Source organism: Elephantulus edwardii, unplaced genomic scaffold (assembly GCF_000299155.1).
Source record: "Elephantulus edwardii isolate Elephantulus edwardi_28Jun2011 unplaced genomic scaffold, EleEdw1.0 scaffold00054, whole genome shotgun sequence".
Classification (NCBI taxonomy): Eukaryota; Metazoa; Chordata; class Mammalia; order Macroscelidea; family Macroscelididae; genus Elephantulus; species Elephantulus edwardii.
The window spans coordinates 13,327,662-13,351,804 of record NW_006399804.1 but is presented as its reverse complement, the minus strand read 5'-3'; the positions used below and the strand labels follow the sequence as shown (position 1 = coordinate 13,351,804).

General features: G+C 40.0%; 1 protein-coding gene across 1 annotated transcript in view; it reads left to right on the top strand.

The window, feature by feature from the left end:
* Window positions 1-24,143, top strand: part of MKX (mohawk homeobox) — a 100,385-nt gene that overhangs the window by 16,345 nt on the left and 59,897 nt on the right. Inside the window, exons 3-4 of the mRNA XM_006887112.1 lie at window positions 912-1,065; window positions 1,693-2,028. Of these exons, the coding sequence (XP_006887174.1) occupies window positions 912-1,065; window positions 1,693-2,028 (490 nt within the window). The remainder of the gene's footprint in view (window positions 1-911; window positions 1,066-1,692; window positions 2,029-24,143) is intronic.

Genomic DNA, 24,143 nt, shown 5'->3' with positions numbered 1-24,143 from the left:
GGGGGGGAGAGAAGTGCAGCAATGAATGGATGGAAACCCAAAATCTCTGTAAATGTTCATTAAAATTATTAAAATAAAAATGAAAAAAAAAATCTTGAGTCACAGTGGAAGTAATCCCTTCTTCCTTTGGACTCCTGTATCAATTTTATGTTGACACCTTACATGCCATTTGCCACATCCTTTCTTCTATTAGAATATTTTGTATACTCCCCTATATCTTCTAGGAAGGCTCCCTGATGGTACAAACTTCGCATTCTGCTACTAATCAAAAAATTTGGTCAATCCAAACCCACTCATCAGTTCTGTGGAGTTCTGGTGATTTGCTTCTGAAAAGATTACAGCCACAAAGCCCGGGGTGGGGGGGCTGTGTAGTATTGGGGGTGGGGAGAGCTTCCATTTTGTCATATAGGGTCACTGAAAGTCAAAATGGACTCAATGCACCTAACAACAAAACATCCTCACTTTACTGAACTGTTCTTGATAGCAAAGCCTCTTTCTTTTTATTTTCATGATACAATAAGTGCATAATCTCAGTGCTATGGTGGTCAGCTTATTGAATGGATAAACATGAGTTTCTCAAACAAACACAAAAACCCTCTTAAACTCATTCACACTGAGTTGGGACTGACTCATACCCGACCCTCCAGTGGTTTTTCTGAGGCACAGGAAATGATTTGGTCATCTTTTTCCCTCTCAGCTACTAGTAGATTGAAATCAGCAGAGGGATAGCTTTTGGGTTAGCAGTGCAGCAGCTCCGTAAGTACCACCATGCTCCCTTTTGACTATCTCACACCGTTAAATACTGAGGCTACGTAACAATCAGAGATGCTGAGAAGGGCTAAGTTCCCTTGTGGTATAGTCATCATGTAGTGGGTTATGTTTTTTTTAATTGAAAAATGATACTTTTTTAGGTGTCCAATTGGTTTGCTAATGCAAGACGCCGGCTTAAGAATACCGTTCGGCAGCCAGATTTAAGCTGGGCTTTAAGAATAAAATTATACAACAAGTACGTCCAAGGAAATGCTGAGCGGCTTAGCGTGAGCAGCGATGATTCATGTTCAGAAGGTTCGTTAACATCTTGACTAAAATATTCTTTGCTTTAAGTCTGTGACAAGAAGTTCACCTCAATTGCTATTTTTAAGTTGAAGCCCACAAAATGTGATGGTGCTGTAACGGTTCCTTTTTATTGCATGAAGTAACTTCACTTTTCCAGTACTCTAAATGACCAATAGAATTATGGCCTTTTCTTCTTGTTTACAGATTTAGCATGTGTCAGCATAGCAGTTGCTGTAAAATTCATTAAAATTAAACTACCATGCAGAGAAAGCACATACAAATCCTGCTTTCTCTTCCCTAAAAAGCAATCCTGAGTAGCAAAGATAATTTTCTACACTTTAAATATTTTCTCTTTATGTCTCTTTAATGACTCAACATAACAGTTGTACAGTTGATCAAAAAGTATGTCTCAGTGCTGTTGTTGGTAATGTGCTATCGAGTCAGAATAAACTCATGACTGACCCTCTAGAGGGTTTTCAGCAGCTATAAATCTCACGGGATTTTCTATCTTTTCTCCATCAGAGGTAGCTGGTGGATTTGAACCACCTGCCTTTGGGTTGGCAACTCAACTTTATACCTGCTCAGCCACCAAAGCTCTCTGTCTCAGTACTACTCAGTGCTATTTCTCTCTTTCAGATGGAGAAAATCCCCCAAGGAACCTTGTGAATGAAGGGGCCTATAACAAGCCAGTCCACCATCCTGTGATGAAAAGTGAGAGCTCCGTGATCAAGACTGGAGTGAGACCAGGGTCAAGTGCAAGTGAGGACTATGTGTCACCCCCGAAATATAAGAGCAGCTTGTTGAACCGCTACCTTAATGACTCTTTAAGGCACGTCATGGCCACCAATGCTGCCATGATGGGGAAAACAAGGCAAAGGAACCATTCGGGGTCATTTAGTTCCAATGAATTTGAGGAAGAATTGGTGTCTCCATCATCATCAGAAACTGAAGGCAACTTTGTCTATCGCATGGGTAAGTCTGTGTTTTTTATGTTCATTATGGTGATAACGTGGCTAAAACAGAATTGAAGTTGCAGCAGAAGGATAATCTTGCAGGTTGAAAGAGAAAGTTATTAGTTTTTGCATCAGGTTGTTCATAAATTGGCCATAATTCAGTTGTAAAAGTTTTCCTTTGTTTTCAGTGACCAGTGAGTGTATTGGATAATGATGGTTTTCATAGACACAAAGATTTTCATTGCTTATAGTCTTCTGTACGTTTTCACTCTTGAAAATCACTCTTTCTTGATTGTTATTGTTGTGTACCGTCGAGTTGGAACTGACCCATAGCTGACCATCCAGTGGGTTTTCAGATGCAGTTAATTGCACAGGAGGAGATTGCCCGTCCTTCTATCATGGAGCAGCTGGTGGCCTCAAACTGCATGCCTTTGTGATTGCAGTGCAGCTTCTTGTCACTAGGCCACCAGAGCTCCTTGATAATCTGTCTTCATCTTCGTTATAAAGGTTCCTGGGTAAGGTCTATACAGGTATAGCTGGTTTTACTGTCCTTTCTTTACTTGACTTTGCAGATACAGCAATTTTATAAATTGACTGTTTCTAGTAATTCTTCGTCAAACAAGTCTTTTAGTATCATTTGGTCAATAGCATGTGGCTACTTTGTGTCTCTGTGTTATATTTTGGTAACTCTCAAAATCCCAAACTTCTCCATTATATTATTACACACTTAATAGACTCCAATGTAGTGCAAACGTAATTTTTCTAGGTTCTGGGAAAGCAAAAAATTTCAGCTACTCTCTTTTTTTTAGTGTGTGTGTGTGTGTGTGTGTGTGTGTGTGTGTACCATCAAATCAGATCTGACGGTACAGGAGGAAATTGCCCCTCCTTCTCCAGCAGAGCATCTGGTGGATTCAAACCATGTACCTCTGGGATTGCAGTGCATTTAGCTACTCTCTTGTGATACTGGATTTATTACATTGACTTGGAACTGAATCTACCATATCTCTTAATGCTTGCCTGCACTGGCTTTTATAAACATATTATTATGGAAAAATATTCTGGAGGATAGCCAGTTGTGCAAGTACTTTGTATTTCATATTTATTTTTAAATTCTTTGATTGATAATACAAATAGGAAACTCACACTCTTCATTCATTGCCATCCAGTTGTAACCTACTCATAACTGACCCTCTGGTGGGTTTTCTGTAGCCCACTGGAGTCTGTAAATCACACAAGAAGAGATTACCCGTCTTTCTCCCTGGGAACAGCTGGTGGGTGCTAACTGCCAGAGAGGCCTTATCTTTGCATTACCAGTACAATTCTTCCTACAGACGATGCCACCTAATCTCTCAACTGACAGGGGGGTGGGGGTGGGGGTGGGGGAGAACCCTCATTAGTATGGCTTTCAGGAAGGAACAGAATAGGTCTGGTTTAACATAGCTTCGGAAATCTCACTTGCATTCATGGAAAGCGCAAGTAAGACTGATGGATAGCTTTGAACATTTGATCTTCCTACCTCCTCATGCTTGGGAGGGTGGAGGGACAGTGCAAGAGAGGAAGACCCTCAATGAGATGGACTGACTCAGTGACTAGGATAATAGGGTAGGTGTGTCAGAGACAATAAGGTTGGCTCATGATAGAGCAGGGTTCAGAGCTTTTGTACATAGAGTTGCTATGAGTTGCAAGCAACTCGATGAAACACAACAACAACAGCCTCCTCAAAACTTTTAGTTGCAGGCTTAGTAACATTTTCAATCTTGACTTTGGTTCCTTGGGAACTTGGTTTTAAAGGGTTTTGAGACATGTTCTTTAGGAATGAGGGGTCTGGCTTTCAAAATGTCAACAAGATTGAGAATTTCATACGTAAGGAAATCCAGACCTAGAACACATAGGTAGACATGATAGTCCATACCAGTAGTGTAATTGAACCTACTCAAGAGGCAGAAGGACCATCATGACTATTAGAATATTACCCTTATTGTGACATCTGGGCCAGGGAGCTCTGGGTCACAGTCTGAAGAAAGCTGCACTGTTAACCCAAAAGCTAACACTTCTGGTGGTTCAAATCTACCAGCTGTTCCTCTGGACATAGATGGGCAATCTCTTCTTGTGTGATTTATAGTCTTGGAAACCCAGTGCAGAGTCAGCAATGAGTTGGTTCAGACTTGAAGTCAAGAGAAAGAAAACAAATATGCCACCAGTTATTTGTTGCACAGTCTTGATGTGCTGGAACCAAGGCTAAATACTGCACAACTGTGAGTACATTTAGGCCTCATAAAATGGAGGAACTTGATATTTAAATAGTATGGCTTTGGAAAGGAATCTCAATTTGGCCTGTTTAATACAGTCTTCAGATGACTTAGCTAGGAATTGGATTTTCAAGTGTCTTCAAAGTATATATAAGATCTATGAAAATTCAGGGAGGAGGGGAATAACCCCAAAACAATTCCAACTTTTAAAATAATTGAAACCAATTACATTGTCTCTTTATATTCCCGACTCTGATGATAAATTTAAAAGCCTCAAACTCTCAGAAACAGTCTTCTAAGTAATAATTGGGTCTAGAAAAAAGCAAAAGACACATTATTGATGTCTATTTAAGAAGCAATGGAAATCCTACATTCTGTGAAATCTCAGTGATCTAACTTGGAGTTAACATTAGTAATGTTCATTTTTCAGGTAAAGGAAAAGAAATCAAGTCGTTCAAGTATCAATAACTAGGGGTAAAAAGATAAAAGGTAAAGTAAAGTGGAAATCTGGAAAGTAGATAAGTATGTTAAGAGTTGACCCTTGGAAAGCAAAAATAGAATAAATAGACTAAAGTTGTAAATGAGAGAAAATAGATACCAACCAATATATAATTAGTAAAGAATTCTTTTAATATTATGATGTAGTAGGTACAGATGTTTAACAACATATATTAATGTGTAACTGAAATAAATTTGCATTATCAATAAAAATTGAGTCATAAAGTCATAACTAGGAAAGTTTCAAAAGACTCATAATTCAGGAAAATGAATAACTTTATAGTTAATCAAATCTACACTCAAACTAACTGCTGTCAAATCCATTCCAGATCCTTAAGGCCACTCAGGTTTCTGAAGCTGCAAGTCTTTATGGGAGGAGACTGCTGCTAGTGGATTTGAACTATTGACCATTCTGTTAGCATCCTAACTAGTTAACTAGTTCCCCCAAAATATAATTTGATCAACAGAGCTAATATTAAGGTGAGGTTCCCCCCTCAGACTTTAAAAAATAATTATTCTTGTGTTCATAAATATTTCTGGATCATGTAAGAATATAAGAAATATTTATTTTTATAAAATGCAATTCTAATCCAGATTAACATAAAAAATCAAACATTTACTTATTATATTGGTACTGTGGGTTAACATGCAACATATTGATAGTATAGTCTTAAGTGGAAAACAGTTAAAAACTATAGAAAGACTGAATAAAATTATAACAGTACAAATGTGTGGACAAAAACAAGAAAGTTTTTGGGAGGCAAAATGAAATGAATTTTGATGCTTGGGGTAATTGGAGACCTTCTATTTAAAAGAAAAAGATTTGTCCATTTCTTTACATTGCCCAGAAAAAAACAAGGTCTAGGGCACTGAGTTTTCTGAAAATTCCCCCTTCAGAGGTAACAAATGCAAAGTCTGAGAGGGAACAGTGTGCTGTGGAGTTGATCCTTTCAAAGTTAAATATCTTGGCCGTTTATTTTGATGAAAGCATTCCAAATGCACTTGGTCTGTATTATGGATTATCTCTTTGCCAGGTTTTTATTTTTAAAGAAAAATATTTTCTTTTTAAAAATATTTTTCTTTTTAAAGTTATGCAAAAAATGAAAAAGGTAACGTAGACATGTAAACGTCTGGGTTTTTTCCATGCATGTGTATAAACATTTTAAAAATGGTGGGGTTTTTTGAAGGATAGGGGATTAAAAATGACTGATGGTCTAAGCTTGAATTGCTAAATTGTAGACCAGAACAATAAATGGTTGTCTTCTGTGAAAGTTGAATGACAATATTGCTATATTTGTGGCTGGATTACCACACATGCATAAATAGTAGAACAGAGGATTAAAAGAAATACTTTTTGAGTAACTGGTATAGTTTTCTCTGGCATAATTTATTCTGAATTCTTTCAATTCTTACTGGCTTTAACTTTCTTTCCTCACCTAAATAGAAATCTTCAAAGTTGGCTATTAACAGCCAGCCCCTCCCCAGGGCAGTACTATTAAAATAGTTATAGAGATTTTAACTTGTAAGCTCTTTTTCAGGAATATATCACTCTTGGCTGCAATTTATTGGTTTATCTTTGCTAAGAAAGCATATCCATTTATTCATCTTTTGTAGCACAATTGCTACTTCATTATTCATTTCACTAAAGATAGGGACTGAAAAGGTAAAATGAGAGAGTTGATGTGTAGGATAGTTTTTCTTGAATTTTATTTCTTTTTTCTTAATCTCTAGGAGTTTAGTAAGGGTAAGAGAAGTTTTAATACAATTTCTAGCAATTATACAATTGCTGAATTGTAACATAATAACCCTAATAGAAGTTACTACTAGAAACTATCAAAGTAGATACAAATAGGATTTTACTGATCCTAGATAGATTTTAAGTACTCCTCTGTGGACCTCGGCCTTTGACATACAGTCAAGTGAATAGTGGGCTGTCAGTAGTGATGGCTGAAACATTTCTATCAGTACTGATTATAGCCTTAGAATGGGTACAAACTATTTAGGTCATCAATTCCAAATACACAAGGTAATATAGTCACAAAGTATATCAGAACATTGAGTCATTCTGCATTCTCTATTGAATGTAATCGATGAAATGAAAATTACAGTCCATTTTTGTTATGCTAGATTTTTACTGTTATTGTTAAGTGTCATCAAGTCAGAAGCAAGTCACAGCTGACCCTCCAGAAGGTTTTCAGAGGCTATAAATACCATGGGAGGAGATTGCCCATCTTTTCCCCACAGAGTCACTGGTGGATTCAAACCGCTTGCCTTTGAGTTGGCAGCACAGCTCCTTAGCCACTAGGCCACCAGACCACTCTTATATTTTGCTTGGAGTGAACTTCCTTTACAAACCTAACATCTGGCTTCTAATCCCTGGAGGGGTCCTCTCTTAGAGATGCTGGAACAGGACTCCAACCATAACAAACCCAGTTGTGACCAATATGTGTCAGAGTAAAGCTGCGTTCCCTATGGGTTTCAGTGACAGATTTTTCCAAAATAAATCACAAGGCCTCACTTCCAGAGAGACTCAATCACCAACTGTCTGGTTAGCACCCCGATAGATTAATCACTGGCTTTACTCAGAAGTTCCTGCTAGTTTAAATACCAGGTTAAATTCTTTTTGTATGTGTGTGCATTTTAAGCTTTTATTTTGAACTGTCAAACCTTGACATATTTGACATGTAAATTGGCATTTACATGTTTGATAGTAATTGTGACAATATAATGAACTCCTTTTGTAATCCTTACCAACAGATTAAATTACATTCTCAAGTACATCAGGGTGCAGGAAAACAGAGACAAATGGGGTCACATTAGCCAAAAGAGAATATTTCAAAATGCCCTCTGTCATCCTCCTAAGCTTTTTTCCCTACTTCTTAGTGCCTCAGTGACGGAAACCCAGTTCGGGCTCCAGATCACCAGCTACAGCAGTCCAGCCCAATGGGCTCTACCACCTCCCAAAGTGTCCCACGTAGCAAATAAATGGCAACCTTTTTTTTTCCCTCCTCAAATAAAAATCTCCACTTCTTCAGAGGTATCCACCTGCCTCCACTGGAGGGGAAAAGAATCTGATGAAATCACAGGAACACGGCAGAGTCCTGTCCGCCTGGAGACTTGTGCTGCACCAGATGGGCCTAATTACAAGGGACTTCAGGCAGTTTAACAAGACGAGGTTTTAAACAATCAGCCATATGGGAGCAGGTTGGACTTATCAGTTCCCGGAGCAGGGGGCTCAGAGGGTTGCTGTCTGAAAGCCTACGCTGGTCAAGCGTAGGTTGCTCATTTGTAAGCTGTGGGAGAAAATTCCCACAACTTCGCAGGGACTTGTTGGACAGGGCAAAAACAAACGGGGCGGGAAGGGGGGGAGGGGGCTCAACACATTTTAAGACGTGCCTGGTTTTGTCCCATCAGCAGTACACTTCTTAGAAGCCTCTCCTCTCTCCTGTGGTTAAAAAAAAAAAGGAGGCTTTAATAGATTTCGTTTTGAGGGTGAGTCAAACTCTGATCCACGTTAGGAAAGGCTCCAGCCAGGACTGGCTCTGTAAGGTGGAACAGATGCTGGATGGCTTCCCCAGGATGGTCCCTGAGGGGCTGCGAAGGAAGCCGTCTGGAGAATATGACCACTGATTCCACACAGATGGAGGCAAATAGTCTGGGGTTCTTGCGTGGGCCTAACACACTTGGCTGATAACCAAAAGATTGGAGGTTCAAATCACCCACAGTTACTTTAGGAGAAATCCTGGCAATCTACTTCTAAAAAGATCAGCCACTCAGAACTCTATGAAGCCCACACGGGGTCACCATCAGTGACTTGAAGGCACTTGATTTATTATCAGTAGTAAAGTCCAGGTAGGCTGATGAGCTTCATAAACCACTGTGGTTGTCTGGGATTACACCTTCATTTATAACACAGTTTCATTGGAGAAATGTGTTCTCAGCTCTAAATGGCTGACTTAACAAGTACATTTTAGGGGCACCATCAATTCACGGATGAGCTGTCTTTCCCACAGTCATTCCACAAACTAAAATATTTATTAACCCCACATAGACCCAGTTTGTCAACAAAAGTAATTTACATGAAACAGGGGGAGAAAAATGCTGTTGACTGGGTTCTGAGTCAGAGAGTTTCCCAGGCTTGTCTTTACAGGAGGAGGCTTGGGTTTTGGTTAGTTTTTATTTTTTTGGTGTTTTGGTTTTTGTTTTGTTTTTGTTGGTTTTTTTTTTTTTCTCCCCAGGATCTGATGCTGGATTTGAACCACTGATCTTTTGGTTAGTACCCTAACACAAATCACAGTACTCTAGCCACCAGGGCAGGAATGCCTTGGCAAATCCTTTTGAATAGTGAGTAATCATCTCCCAGTTTTATCTGTCTCTTCAGGTTCAAGTGTTGTATCTGGAAGGGAACTTAGTTCAGAAGGAAGCCTTTAAGGCCATTAAGAGGGTCAGGAGCCAGCTCTGCAGGCAGAGTGCATGAGGGTATTTGTGACCATGCTGAGTGTCTCTCTGGGGTTTAGTGTAAGCTTACTTTCAGATACTCTCTTCTCCTTATTTTATTTCCTTTCGTGTGCTTGTCACTTACTTGTCTCTAGTGAGAGAATTAAGCTTTGCCATTTTGGATTATTCCAGACATTCTTTTCCTGGCACCCACATGACTGACGATGTGCTCCAGAAGCGAATCATAAAACCCGCTCTCATCAGCCCAGTTAGTGACATTTAAAGGATATTTGAAAGTTTATCCAAGACCTTGTCTTGTATCTTTACCACAATAATACCTCACTTATCAAAACCCATCTGGGAATGAGGGCTCCACATGTCATTTTCCAGACATCAGAATTCTAAGTTAAAATTCCAGTTTTAAAAAATATGGAATTTTCTGTTCTCCTGAACTTTTAACATTAAACACATCTTTGGGGATGTGCCTTAGCATTCTTTCTCATTGCTCAGCTCCCTTCTGCTGTTTCTTATAAGTTTGCTCAGTGCTTCAGATCAGTAAATTTAGACTTGACCACAGTCCTAAATCTGTTCTTAAATCCTTTCAGTGAAGAATGATGCCCTTTTTTGTAGCCTTTTCTTAAGGGATCTTTACTAATTACTTCAGAGCAGTAATCTTGTTTGATGAGATTTCTAAAAATTCTAACCTCTGAGTGCATATGAAGTTAACACTGAATTTCACAAGTGTAAATACTCCTGTGGACATCATGGATTCTTCATAAATATTATCAGTGATAATGGGGGAAAACTCATTTACCAGAACTGTTTCTGAAATTCAAATTCATTGTCTTTGTGGAACCTTAAATTTTCTCTTAATTGAATTGTCAGATTTAAATGACTTGGCACCAGTGTTCCATCTCCTGCTAAGAACTAGAGGCTAATGACAGTTAAGAATAGAAAAAGTGAACAAATAATTGCACAGGTAATTTGCCAACTCCCTCAGAAGTAGCTTTTTGTTCACTTTTCTTCCTTTTGTGTTTGGTATCATGAGATCCAGAAAATTCCAACGGTGGATGCTAAGTCTTGCAGCCCCCTGTAACAGCAGAGCTCGGAAACAAATCGAAAGTATGAGGCAGCTTAGCTTAGAAAATGCTCAAACATTTTAGGTCTATGTTTGATCCTAACATTTCAGTTCTGTTTCATTGTGTTGCCTTTATGAGAGCTCAAAGGAAAACAGCAAAACGAATTTCATGTTTGTCTGAACACAGACCAACTATTTTCTAAAATATAGCTGCAACCCTCCATTACCCCCGTGTGTGCTGATATTCACAGCCTCGTCTGTATTAAAAGCTCTTTGAGGCCCTGGAATGGCGTTTTATTAATTTTTATAGTCCCCACAGCACTCAGGACAGTGTCTTTCGCATATTTACTTTCTAAATGTTTGCCGAATGAATGAGTCAGTGTTTTTAATGAGAGTAGTCTGCCTGCCCCCTAAACCATAAAAAGCATTTTAATGTACATATGCATACGTTGACCCAAGTCTGTGAACAGGACACGAGAAAGAAAAGTATTCTGAGTAAGTTGGTTTAAAAAAAACTGAGCAAAGGTTAAAAATAAAAACCAAAAGAGAAAACTTCAACCAAATTAAGCATAGAAAAATAGGTGTAAGAGGTTCAAAATAAAAACTTAGACAGTATAAAATGAAACCAAACAGATTTCGAAGTGAGTTTCTAGGGAAGAGCAGGATGATAAGTAGAAAAGGTGATTTGGTTGGAAGAAAAGCTGCCCAAGGATAAAAAGTTCTACGTAGAAAAGCAATTTAAAAAACCAATGGAGTTTTTAATGAATTTAACATCTCTGAGTAATGGTATTCATTGTCAACACCCACCTAGTCATGTACGTAGACTTTTAGGTGAGACCCTAGGAAAGCACAAACTTAGACTCGCTGGTTTATACACTCCTGCTCTTGTGTTAACCTTGACTAGTTGCACTTTCAGAGTTAACAAGACACTTTTGGCTTCTTAAAGAATTACCACAATTATTTCTGCAGCAAAACTGTAGAGACTCAATGTAGAAAGTTTACATTTTCACTTATTTCCATATGTTAGAATGAAGAGCCCATATATTTTATATCTTTTTGATAACACATTTATCAACATGGAGCTTGGTTTCCTGCAGAGGCATTCTCTGTATTTGAATGATACGGTTCTTCTGGTATTTATCGATGGGCAATCTCCATGAATTTCATCAATTATAAAGCTATTAATCATACTGCTAAAGTTCAGTTGCTTTTCTGATGATATTCTGTAAATTTCAAATTTGCCCAAGTGATCAGTCACATCCTGCTGTAGTTTCATAAAAGTGCTTGTTCATGTCACCATATTTAAGGCTGTGTCAGTGTTTCCATTAAAAGACTTTTTCATTCCCTGGAGCTTCTAAATAAGTCATAAAAATTCAAGCCAAACTCAAAGCTGGCATAAAAGGGTCATTTTCCCCCCTTCCTCCATGTATAAGTAATATAAGTGTGTAATTCCCAGTACTTCTAAATTTAGTTAAGTTTGTAAACCATTTATACATGAATTAGACCAAGATCCATTGACACCTTTCTAGACTAGAACTAAAAAAGGTGTAAAAATATTTTACTCTGTATGCGTGTAATAACAAGACATTCTGTTTAATAAATATGGAATTAATTCCTTGTTCTTTACTTTTTAGTTTTAGTTCATTTCCCACTACTCCTACCTCCCTACTTTTAAGCAGTTTGTTTTCTGTGTCAAAATGTGTCCTATTGATGTAAAAGGATTTTTCACTCAAGATAAATACATGTTTTCTTCTGACGCTGTATTTTAGTATTTTTAAGTTTTGGAAATGTGTTGTTGGGTTTTCCCCCTATTAGAAATGATGTGATTTATAATTATTATAAAGTTTCAAGGAAGCCAAGAAATGATAACTTCATTCACTTGGCCCAATTTCATTCACAAATCTGAATTTTGTCTTGGTTTTCAGTTTAAATGAAGAATGACATGTTTAAATAACAACAGCACAGTAGCTCTTTTTTCCTCCCCTTTTCCTCTTTGACAACTCTGTCACCCAATTAATTACTCTGATCTTGATTGTACTAAAGAGGTAATTAGTCAGGGATTTTTATAAATCCAGCAGTGAACGTTAAAGAATCCCCTAGTTCAACCTCTTATTTTACAGTTCAGGAAATTGCTGTGGACTTTACACTAGGAGTTAATTTTTTCTTTCTTATTTCCCCCTCTTTAAATGCTTGGGTAGTTGGAGGTGTGATCCTGATAGTTAGAACAAGTCTTATTGGTCCTGTAGGAAATGCAATTTCAGGGTCTTTGTGAACTTTCCTTTAATAAAAACTTCAGGTTGTAATAGGCAGACAATATTTAAGGATCATTGTTTATAGTTAAGGATCCTCCTGAAGAGATCTGAAAGAGCTAATGTTGTTGTGGTTGGTAGGGAGCTCTGATGGTGTATCTGTAGGGAGTTGAGCTTCCAACCCAAAAGCAGCACCTCTTTATCAGTTCAAATCCAACAGGGGCTCCATGGGAAAAAGACAGGCATTCTCTTGTGCAATTTACATCTTCAGGAAACCTGCTGGATCAGCTATGAGTCGGTCCTGACTCAATGACAGCAGATTGGAGTTTTTTTATGGTTGTTGTTCGATACTGTCTAGTTGATTCCAACTCAACTCAGGTGACCACCTATGTTACAGAACAGAATTGCTCCATAACGTTTTCTTGGCTGCCATCCTTACGGAAGCAGATCAATGACTTTTGTCTGACATGATACCACTGGATGGGTTTGAGTTGCTAGTCTTTGAATTGAGCTCAACCTTTGTAACCCTTCAACACCTATTGATGCTAGATGCCTTTTTGGCAATTCTAACTCAAAGCACCCATACAGCATGTAGTAGAAGTATCTCATTGAGTTTCATAGCCTGTAATCCTTACTGAAAACACATCACCACATCTTTCCCCCCTGCATGTTGGCCTTTCTGTTAGTGGGTGGACGCCCACAAACTGAACATAGCAGTAGAAAGAAAATAGCTTCTCAAAAATCAACCCTCTTTTGCACACACTCTGGAGACATGGAAGCCATTACCTAGAAGTAGTCAGAAACAATCTGATAACAACCTAGTGGCAAAATTATTTGGGGGACGATATTTAGATTCATTTCAAATGTAAATAACACCATGACTCATCTATTCCAACTATTTTGACTCTTTTCCAAGTAAAATCCAGGGGATAGTTTTCCAAGCAAGCAAATGAAACGAAGATGGCACTTTGTGAGGTACTGTAAGTTTGGATTCACATTTAGCATTTGCTCGGGTCACTCAAAATACCAAAGTACTGAGAAATAATGAAATGGAGATATAGACTTCATCTGTGTCCCAGATCTGGGCAGCGCATCTGGGATGACAGTGTGGCCAGGACGCTCAGAAGAGCAACTTGTGCCTTTTCAGAAACAGCAGACAGCGTCCAGAAACAGCACATAACATCCATAGCTCACTTGCCTTCACTGCCTTGGCACATCTTTGATACAGTGACCAAGATACACATTTGTGCCAGAAAGAATGTGTTCTTTTTTAGGCACCATGATGTATATTCTGTACCCAAAAGCAATTTTCCCTTTGATTCTTTCTTCCTCTTTGTCATCATATCAGAACTGACTCATAGCTGACTGCTCATTGGGTTTTTGAGACTGTAAATCACATGGGAGGAGATTGTCCATCTTTTCCCCCTGCAGCCTCTGGTAGATTCGAACAAACAGAGATGTGCCACCTTTGGTTTAGCAGCACAATACTCTATGAGCTGTGCCACCAGCGCGCAAGAAAAAAAGATGAGAGGTCGTGATTTGGAGTTGACTGTTTAACTGATCGGAAATTAAAATTGAGGGATAAAAGAAATCAGAGGAAAGTGAAATCATTAAAAATGGTGGAAAGTGAGCTGAGACCATCATTTATAAAGAAGGATCTCCAAGAAGTAGTGTTGGCTCTTTAAGTTTCACGTAACTGCCCGTGCATTTAAAATTTAGAACTGATAGTCCTTTCCACCAAGCCAGGGTGAGTGAACACACCACTTAGTATGGCAGAGATATTTCAAGTAAGAATGCCTTGTTCTGCCAAGACTGTCATTATGACACTAAAATGTACCCTTTTGCACAGGGCCAGAATGCAGAGTGTCTCCTTCCAGCTTCTACACTGATTTAGACAGCAGATGCGTAAACGGCAAAGTGGTATTCAAGATCGTTTGTCACAGAGCTGTGGGGCCAGAGGATGGCTCTCTGGCAGAAGAGAGAATTCCTTAAATGTTACTGGGTCTTACATTTCTAAACGTACAATTCCTGGCCGGTGGCGCCTGGCACCAGGTGCCTTTGCTGTGATAGTATCATGGAGCGTGGAGCTCGGTGGTGGCCTGGGAGAGCACGTGGGCTCCCTGTCATAGGGGAGCCGAGCCTGAGCCTGAGGTGGTGGCCTGGGAGAGCCTGGGGCCTCCCTGTCATAGGGGAGCTGAGCCTGATCCTGAGGTGGTGGCCTGGGAGAGCCTGGGGCCTCCCTGTTATAGAGGAGCTGAGCCTGAGCCTGAGGTGGTGGCCTGGGAGAGCCTGGGGCCTCCCTGTCATGAGGAGCCGAGCTTGAACGCTGTGTTTCTTTCATCTTTGTCTGGGTTGCCTCTGTTCTCGCTGTATGTTTTCTCCTTTAACCTTCTGAGCTGCTAAACCTTGCCAGCTGAACCACAGAGTTTTTTCATAGCCTTGTCAGTAGTACAATTGGTCCTGATTTAGTTTTTATTGTGTCTCCTGGGTTCCTTTCTTTTAGCCCTTTTAAGAAATATGGCGCCGATTCAGATTTACTCATAACCCGTGAGGCCTCCTAGTTTATCTAACCTGTGTCGTTTTTCCTTTCAAAAGGTCCCCCCTTTCTTTAAATGCACTTTAAAAGGTATAAACATAAATCATCTGGAATACTAATTCTCAGCTATCTTGAAAGGTGTGTGAGGACCGTTTCATGGTTACCATGATTGAAGCAGTAAAATTTAGTTTATAGTTACAATAACTTTCCTCTCATTAGGAAAATATAAAAAGCTCAACTTTATGATTTCATGACATATTACCAACTTCTAAATACCATTTGTAGCCCCTGCCTCCTCTAACACACACACTTATTGAGCTGCTCATAGGATGTCGAGGGAAGAACCAGAACGAGACTGCTCCACCGATACTCTATTTGACCTCCCCTTGTCTCTCAGGTGCTTTAATTAAAATAATAGTATAAAGTCTACACTGGGGCTTGGTTGAAGCAGTACACATTTAATCTACATTTTGGCTCTAGTTAAATTCCTGCGGCTTCAACTGTGACTTGGAAAATGACTCTGCCTGGCCCACATTTTCTCTCCAATCAGCCTTTGGACCTGGACAAAAATCACTCTCCATGTAGTAGGACAGAGGCAATTATAATGTGGAAGGAGACAAAAACTGTGCAGTAGAAAATCAAGTGCTCTACGCTGGGCTAAACCTCCTATTATGGGTGGTGCAAGCCGTTAACACACACACAGCTGCTAACTGAAAGGTTGGCAGTTCAAGTTCACCCAGAGGCCTGGTTGGTGATGTACTTTCAAAAACTCAACCAGCACAAAACCTAGGGTGTCTGATTCAATTCTGACATACACAGGGCCACCATGGTTTGTTATTAAGTTGATGGCAACTGGTTTTTGCTTTAGCTGTAGGATGAAGTAGTGGGACCTGTAAATGCATCTATACCTTACATTTCTACAATGATCCTTCTTACAACCTTGATGTCTTTGTTATTGGTATGTGCTTTCATTGCACAGGAGGAAATTTACTTCTCCCATAAAGGATAGGATTTGAACCATGTGCATTTGGTTTAATAGATCTCCTTACTAGGCCACCAGGGCTTCCTGATATCTTTGCTAGGGACAAAGAAAACACTTGTGGAAGCTTGATTTTGGAGCAAAATGACCCCAAGCCCCTCAAATGCACTCACATCCTATCTCTTCTAATGGCTGTCATTTCACTGGTCACCCTTATGGCCCCTTCCTTTGCTCTCACCAATGGAATGCTGACTTTGAATGTCTTCTGTACCCTGAAGGGGATGTGGCTCATGGTGCCATGCGTGCCCCCCTACTTTGAATTGTGGCTTTTTGTTTATACCTCTCTGACTGTGTCTCTCATCCTTTGTCAATTTCTCAACTTGCTTTGATTTTACAACCTTACCCTTTATTGTTTCAAAGCCCTGATGGTCCTTTTTTGTTTCTAAATTCATTTTCAAGAATTTTAATGGGATATAGAGGAGGGAAAAAAAGGAGAATAGGCATATTCAGAACACCATCCTTTTTTGTTTCTAAATTCATTTTCAAGAATTTTAATGGGATATAGAGGAGGGAAAAAAAGGAGAATAGGCATATTCAGAACACCATCTCAAAGGGACTTTCTGTCATACAGACCTTTAGTAAATTAATTCCTCATAAAAGCAGTGTCCTTTGATACTTTTTATAAGAAATTTGCACACTTTCTGAATTATACACTGTTGTTGCAAGCCAACCCATAGCTGACCGTCCCATGGATTTTCAGAGGCAGTTATTCACACGGGAGGATATTGCTCATCCTTCCCCGTGGAGCAGCCGGTGGATTCAAACTGTGTGTCTTTGGGATTGCAGCACGGCTTCTTATCACTAGGCCACTAGATGGTTTAAGACTTCATCTGCTAATGGAAAGATTTGAACCCATGAGTAGCTTTGTGAGAGAAAAGGCCTGCTGTCATGAAATCTGCCACTTATGAGACCCTACTCAAGAACAACTGTGCTAAGTACAATTGTTGATATTGTAGTAGTTGTGGAGATACATAATGGCATAAAAGGAACCCCTGACAAATGGCCAGTAAACTCCATGGCCATGCACAGAACATATCGTGATGATTAAGGCTCTCTGAACTATAGTTCTTGAAATAGGTATATAGAACTTCGTTAAATTTATTCAAAGTGTCTGTAATTATATTTGATAATCGTAGTTGGCAATAATATACCTAGTAAGTCCTGTATTTTAGAAAAGTGATTAGGATCCAAATGTATACTGTTTCACTCCATAGTTAAACATTTTGCAGAGGCTGCAAGACCTAACTTTTCTTTTTTGGTTTTCCAGTGGAAAACTTAAGTTCTTTGTCTGAGTGCACACTGTTGGGAGTTTTCAAGTAAAAACATGGAGTTAAGAATTCCATTCCTTTTTTGCCAGTCTTTCCCTCAGCAAAATTATCAATTAATGGACCATTAAGTATCATATGCTTCCGAATGGTTCTTTTCTATACATTTTTGTGCTTGGGTTACATTAATAAGTTTTAGCTAATGCCACAAATGCAGTTAATTAGAGTGATACATCAAAATTAAAAGATACCATGGGGAGAAAGGATTACTATATTTCAAAGATACTATGTTAGTGGAGTGCCTGTTCAAGTCAGCAGGCTTCATTTTGCATATCTATGCTTTCCCCATCACCTTCTTTCCTCTTCCTTTTAACAATGAAGTGCACTGTTTTTCTTCAGGGCCCTCCTGTTCAGATTCCCCCTGGGCTTGTCTGACTAGTTCATCATACTCCACTGTCTCTGGCCAATGATAAATTGACCACAGCATGCTTTTCTACGAGTTCCCTTTCTTCCCTTGAGGATAAGCTTGACTGTGCAGCTGTCAACATGTGGAAACTGTTCTGCATGTTCAGTAATGAATTAAAAATGGCTACTGTCCCGGGTATAAGGAGCTCTAATAACCTAGTAGGAAGGAGTTGTGCTGCCAACCCAAAGAAATATGGTTCAAATCCACCAGCTGCCCCATGGGAGAAAGATGGACAGTCTCCTCCTATGTGATTTACTGCCTCTGAACACTCACTGGGTCAGCTATGAGTTGATTCCAACTCAACGATACATAACAACTGTCCCTGGCACAGGGTGCTCTAAGTGACCTGGTGGGTGAGAAGCTGTGGACTGCCAAAGGTTAGAGGTTCAAATCCACTAGCTGCTCCACATAAAAAAAAGATGGGCACTATCCCTCTATCCAACACTATCCTGTGTTTTACTGTCTCTCAAAGCCTACCGGAGGGTCACTTATAAGTCAGTTTTGACTTGACCACATGAGCTGAATTTTGTTGAGCTCCTGATATTGTTCCAAGATCAGCACCCTCTTTTGTTAGAGCCCCCACAATTCTGAGATTCCTTTCTTTACAATGGATTTACTGTCATTGGATTAGTATTTATTAGATATAATGAGTGGATCTCCCCTCCATTGCATAGACAATGCTCTGCTACATCCCTTGAAATATTAGAAGAATTCTGATGGGCCATGGGGCGCTATGTGCAAGTGGGTGATCACACCAGTGGGTCGTTATTAGGTGCTGCTGAATCAGTAAATATCCGAACCTGATTCCTAGCCCACCTTTCACAACATACTCACAATTGCCTCCCTGGAATACAGGAACTTGAAGTGGCTCTTTTGTCTAATGATTCTGTACACTGACTGGTGGAGATGATAGTAGTCCATAGAACATTCTGTGGACAAGAAAGTGCCACAAAGCCAGCCTGAAATCAGGAGACATAGGTTTCTAGGAAGGAAAAGCTCACAGGGAACAGTCAGAAGTTGTATGCTGCTTTTTAGTTAATCCACAATGACAGGCTCAAAGGAGGTGTTGATGGTTATAAATCAAAGAAGCATTTTATATATATGTATCAGCTTTCTGCTGCTGCATAACAAATTGCCACCAACATGGCACATGAAATAAAAACCAAACTCATTGCCTTCGTATCTGTTCTGACTCATAGCAACTAAATGATGATTTGAGCTTAAATCAACACCCCTTTATTATCTAACAGGTCTGTTGGTCAGAAGTCTGACAAAGCACAGCTGTGTTCTTTGCTTTGAGTCCTTTGCCCGAGTCTCCCAATGGTAAAGTCACAGTATTAGTCCACTGGGCTCTTAGCTGGTGGCTCTGGGAAGGAATGCACTCCCAAGCTCATCAGTTGCTGGCACAGGTTGTGAACATAGGCCAGGGTGCCTTATTTCATTGCCTGTAAACTCCCAGGAGCTAAGCCCAGTCCTTCTCTCAAAGTCTCCTCCATGTCCAAACCACCAATTGTATGTCTGTGGTCTACTTATTCTCAAACCTTTCTGACTTTCCTTTCTCTCTTGCTCTTCGCCCATTGTCAAGAAAATCCTGTGCCCTGAGGGCTCATGTGAGTACTTGCCTCACAGGTAGTCACAAATAATCTTCCTGTGGTAGGTCAGTTTATTAGTAATCTTAATTCCTTCAGCACAGTCCCTTTTGCCATTTATTAGAATTTATTCAGAGGAGCTCTGGTGGACTAGTGGATAAGGAGTTTTGCTGCAAACCCAAAGGCAGGCAGTTAGAAGCTACCAATCACTCCATAGGAGATAGGTGGGCAGTCTCTTTCCATGTGCTTTAGAGCCTCCAAATACCCACTGGAGGAAACTCTGGTGTCTTAGTGACAAGATTCTGCACTGCAATCCCAAAGGCATGTAATTCTAATCCATGAGCTGCTCTGCGGGAGAAGGAAGAGCAATTTCCTTCCGTGAATTTCCTGCCTCTGAAGACCTTCTGGAGGGTCAGCTCTGAGTCAGTTCTGACTCGACAGCACACAACAACAACAACAACAAAAACCTCCTGGAGGGTCAGCTATGAGTCAGTTCCAACTCGACAGCCATGATATGAGTTTGAGTTGATATCCTGTCCAAGGGACCCCAGTGGCACAATGATAACTAAAGAGTGCTGCTAACCAAAGAGTGAATGGTTCAAACCTACCCAGCAGCTCTATAAGAAAAAGGCCTGCCATTCTGCCTTCATGAAAACTGTACAGTCAATTTTATTGTCACTTGGGGTTGCTGTGAGTTATAATGGACTCATTAGCACTCATCAACAACAATAACATAACTTATCAAGGGTGTGTCCCCAAGGGGATAGAGGTCCTGGGGTCAAGTTCTGCTTATCCCAGCATAGATCAGGCAGAAGGGGACTTAAGAATAGCTAGGTAGTAAATGGTAAAACACTGGTCTGTCCATTTGCTGTACAGAAGTAACTCGTGGTTGCTGTGATGCTAAACACTGTGACACTGAGGTGTCAAATGCGATAATGGTTATCAATTAAAACAGATTTGGAAGCAGGAGTGCCATCTATTTCTGAAATAGCTTGCCTTCAGAAACTCTATGAATGTGGAGAAACGGTGAAAGTTATACAAGTGTTCAGGTCTTGAGTTCATAGGGTCGCTATGACTTGATGGCACTTAACAGCACAATAGGTAGTAAATGGTTAATATGCTCAACTGCTAATGGAAAGGTTTGAGGTTTGAGCCCACCCAGGCACTAAGAAAGATCTGATGATCCACTTCTGAAATGCCAGCCCCTGAGAACGCTACGGAGCACAGTTCTACTCTGACACGCACAGGGGTCCACGTGTGTTACCTGTTCAGCAGCAGCAGTGGGTGTGGGGGCTGGGGTGTTTTGTCCTTTCAACTTCAAATATTTACATAATGATCATTAGTGTGGGCTTTTAATTATAAAATCTTACTGCCTTATACTCTTTAATATAAATTTTTATACAAATAAATTAATAAAATCTTACCTAAATCTATTTGCATAAACATTTGCATATGATGGAGCGCCCATGGTACAGTCCTTCCTTAGCTAACAAAGGCATGATGAGACTCAGGCAGTGTGATGACAACAGTAGCTCCTACTGAGAAAGATGGGTAGAATAACACTTAACTCCTCTACGTGTTATTTACAGACTTTGAAACCTGATAGAGGGGTCACTATGAATCACAAATGACTCAACAGCAGTGAGGTTTTTAGGTTGTTTTTGAGCAAAAATATGAATTAAAAATATACACAAATGTAATCTATTGATACCTCCAACCCTCTTTTCTAAAGTTACATTTGTTTTTACCTCATAATTTGATACAAGTATCTTAAAATGCAAGCCAAACCGTCCAGTACATAAAAGCATGCATCTGGTCAGGCAATTCTAGGCATACGGTAAGTATTAGGGAGCTCTGGTGACCTAGTGGCAAGAAGTTGACCTGTTATCCCAAAGGCACATGGTTCGAATCCACTAGCTGCTCTGCAAAAAAAGGATGACAACCTCCCATGTGATTAACTGCTACTGAACCCCCCCGAAGGGTCAGCTATGTGTTGGTTATAGCTTGATTGTACACAACAACAAAAGCTACCATAGTAACAGTTACCATTTATTGAGCACTTACTGTGTGCCTAGGACTGCTCTAAGTGTTTTACCTACACTTTTAATTCTAATTCATGCTCATAATTACCCTACTAGGATGTATGTTTTGCATTACAGATGGGAGAACAGACTTACATAGAATTTGCCTATGTAAAGTGTGATTCAGACTTAGAACTAGTTGACCCCCAAACCTTGCTCTTGGCCTCTGCTTTTATTTCTCCTAAATCAATGAAGGACTACAATAGTAGTTTGCATTTGAGAAGCCCTCCCACCACCTTTTCTAAGTCTTCCTCTGCCTCCTAGATCCCCCCTTTTCCCCCTTCCTTCCAAAGGCGTGTGTGTCCCTATGATATGCTCTATCCAGAATCCACTATGACAGGTTCACTGCCTTTCAACCCTTTACAGGATAGATGACTGTGATCATTTGAGCCTGGAGATGGTATCATTCGAACTCAGATTTCTTCTCTATAGCGCACAGCACCGGTCTTCAGCTTCAGAATCTCAATCCTAAATGGCGGTAAAGGCTATCTCTCAAGAAAACCAAAATCTGTTTCATTTCATACTGAGCCCGTGGGTGTCCGAGCTCTGTAGGGTTTGAGCTCGCACCACCTGGAGGTTCCATCCCCATAGAGAGGAGGAACATGGGACATAATAGCACAGCAGGAAGGAGACAGGCTTCTGTTGTAGCAATGGTCTTGACAGCTTCGGAGTCCAAAAATATGACAGAGGCAGGTAAAGCAATCACAGGGAATGATTGTGGGGGGCCTTTTGTTTCGGGGAGCTGCTCCTGTGGAAGAGGAAGCTAGTCTGGTAAGAAAGACATACATGACCGCAGTCACGTGTTGTTCTAAGGTCCCAAGATTGGAGGGGCTCCCAAGTACAGTTGGCAGGAGAGGCTTACCAGGAATTGATATTCACCCTTTCTACTCCTGCTGGTCCATTCTCCTTAAAGCTTTTACCACTACCAGACAACCTCACAGAGCAAGTAGACCTGCACACAGGGTTTCCAAGGCTGTAAAGCTCTATGAGCACATTCTGCCTCATCTTCGTCCTGCAAAGCATCTGGTGGCTTTCAACAGCTCATCATTCAGTTAGCAGCCCAGCACTGAATCCACTACACTGCCAAGATTATTGGCTTTTCTTTCAAACCTCTGTAAATCCACTAGAGAGCTCTGGTGGCTTAGTGGTAAGAGGCTGCATTGCTAATTGCAAAGGCACTCGGTTCAAATCCACTCACTACCTGCTGGAGAAAGATGGACAATCTCCTCAGGTGTGATTAACTGCCTCTGAACACCCACTGGCTGCTATCCATTATTTCCAACATGGCGGTGCACAAAGACAACAATGTCATCAATATACAGAAAATACAGCTGTGACTTCATTTTCAGAATAATCACCCAGTGGCCATCAAGTTGACTACGATCTGTGTCAGAGTGGAACCACATTCAACAGGATATTCAGTGGCTGATTTTCCAGAAGTTGATCACCAGGCCTTTCTTCTGAGGAACTTCTGGTTAGACTCAAACTTCAGACCCTTCAGTTAGCAGCCAAGAGAATTAACAGTTTGTACCACCCAGAGGCATTCCAAAAAGGTTAAGTTTTGTTTCATCAGCATCTACTTTAAGAGTAAAGCCGAAGCTTGGGTGTTTTACTTTAGCCCTGTAGTGTCTAAGCAGTATAACTCAACTCTTGTATTTTGTAAGTTTCAGTGTTAAAATACTAGGGGTTTTGTAAATTTAAGGTTAACCAGCAATGCCAGCTACATTTTACTAGCTCTGTCATTGTGTCAGCAGTAAGGCTTATTAAAATATCGCATCCTGGGCATAAAGTGTAACAGAAATCTCTGGAAAATGTAATACCAGTGGACGGACTGTTACTATCATAGTTTAAAAACCACAAAAATGCCGTCTCTATGTGCGAATGTATTCGCTCAGCTTTTGATCACATATGTTCACAGAGGTTGTTACTTTAGTAGAAGAATTTCTGCTTCTCTTCCTCCCCCCGTTTTTGAAAAATTGCAAATGTTTCCTCTAACAGTGGGCTCAATAACATTCCTTTAAGATAACTCTCATTTTTAATCTATAATTAAAGCCAAAGTTTTCTTTTAATTTTAAAAGCTTGTCCTTGAACTAAAATAACATGGAACATTTTTAAAACATGGATCCAAGCTGCTGTAGATACATTTAATTTCAACCACAGAGCCATGTACTTAGGTTCCTCAGTGCCAGACAGACTTGAGATTGTAATTGTAGCAGTAGAGACTGGTTTTCTGGATGTTGTAGTATCAGCCCAGTCTGGTTGTTTTTCTGGAGTTGTTCCTCCCTTTGGGCTCTACTGCTGAATGACTTAATCCCTGTGTGAGATCAAATGGCATGCCCGTTGCCATGCACAGAAAAAGTGAGTAAAGCCTCTTGCTTTTGCTCAAATTTGATACATCCACCTACAGCAAAGCATGACAACAGGTCGGAAAAGTCACAAAATAGAAGTGGTAAAGTGAGGATAGAACACAGGGAAACTCCACAAGTTAGATGTACAGTAAAAAAATATATATATTTTGAAGCTGAACACCACTGTTTGTTATGGCAAGGGAAAGGGGAGAGACTGTCCGTGATTGAATTGTAAAAATATTTTTACCGAAGCCATTTTTGTACTTACTCTTCTGGTATTAGATTAGCAAATTCGATGC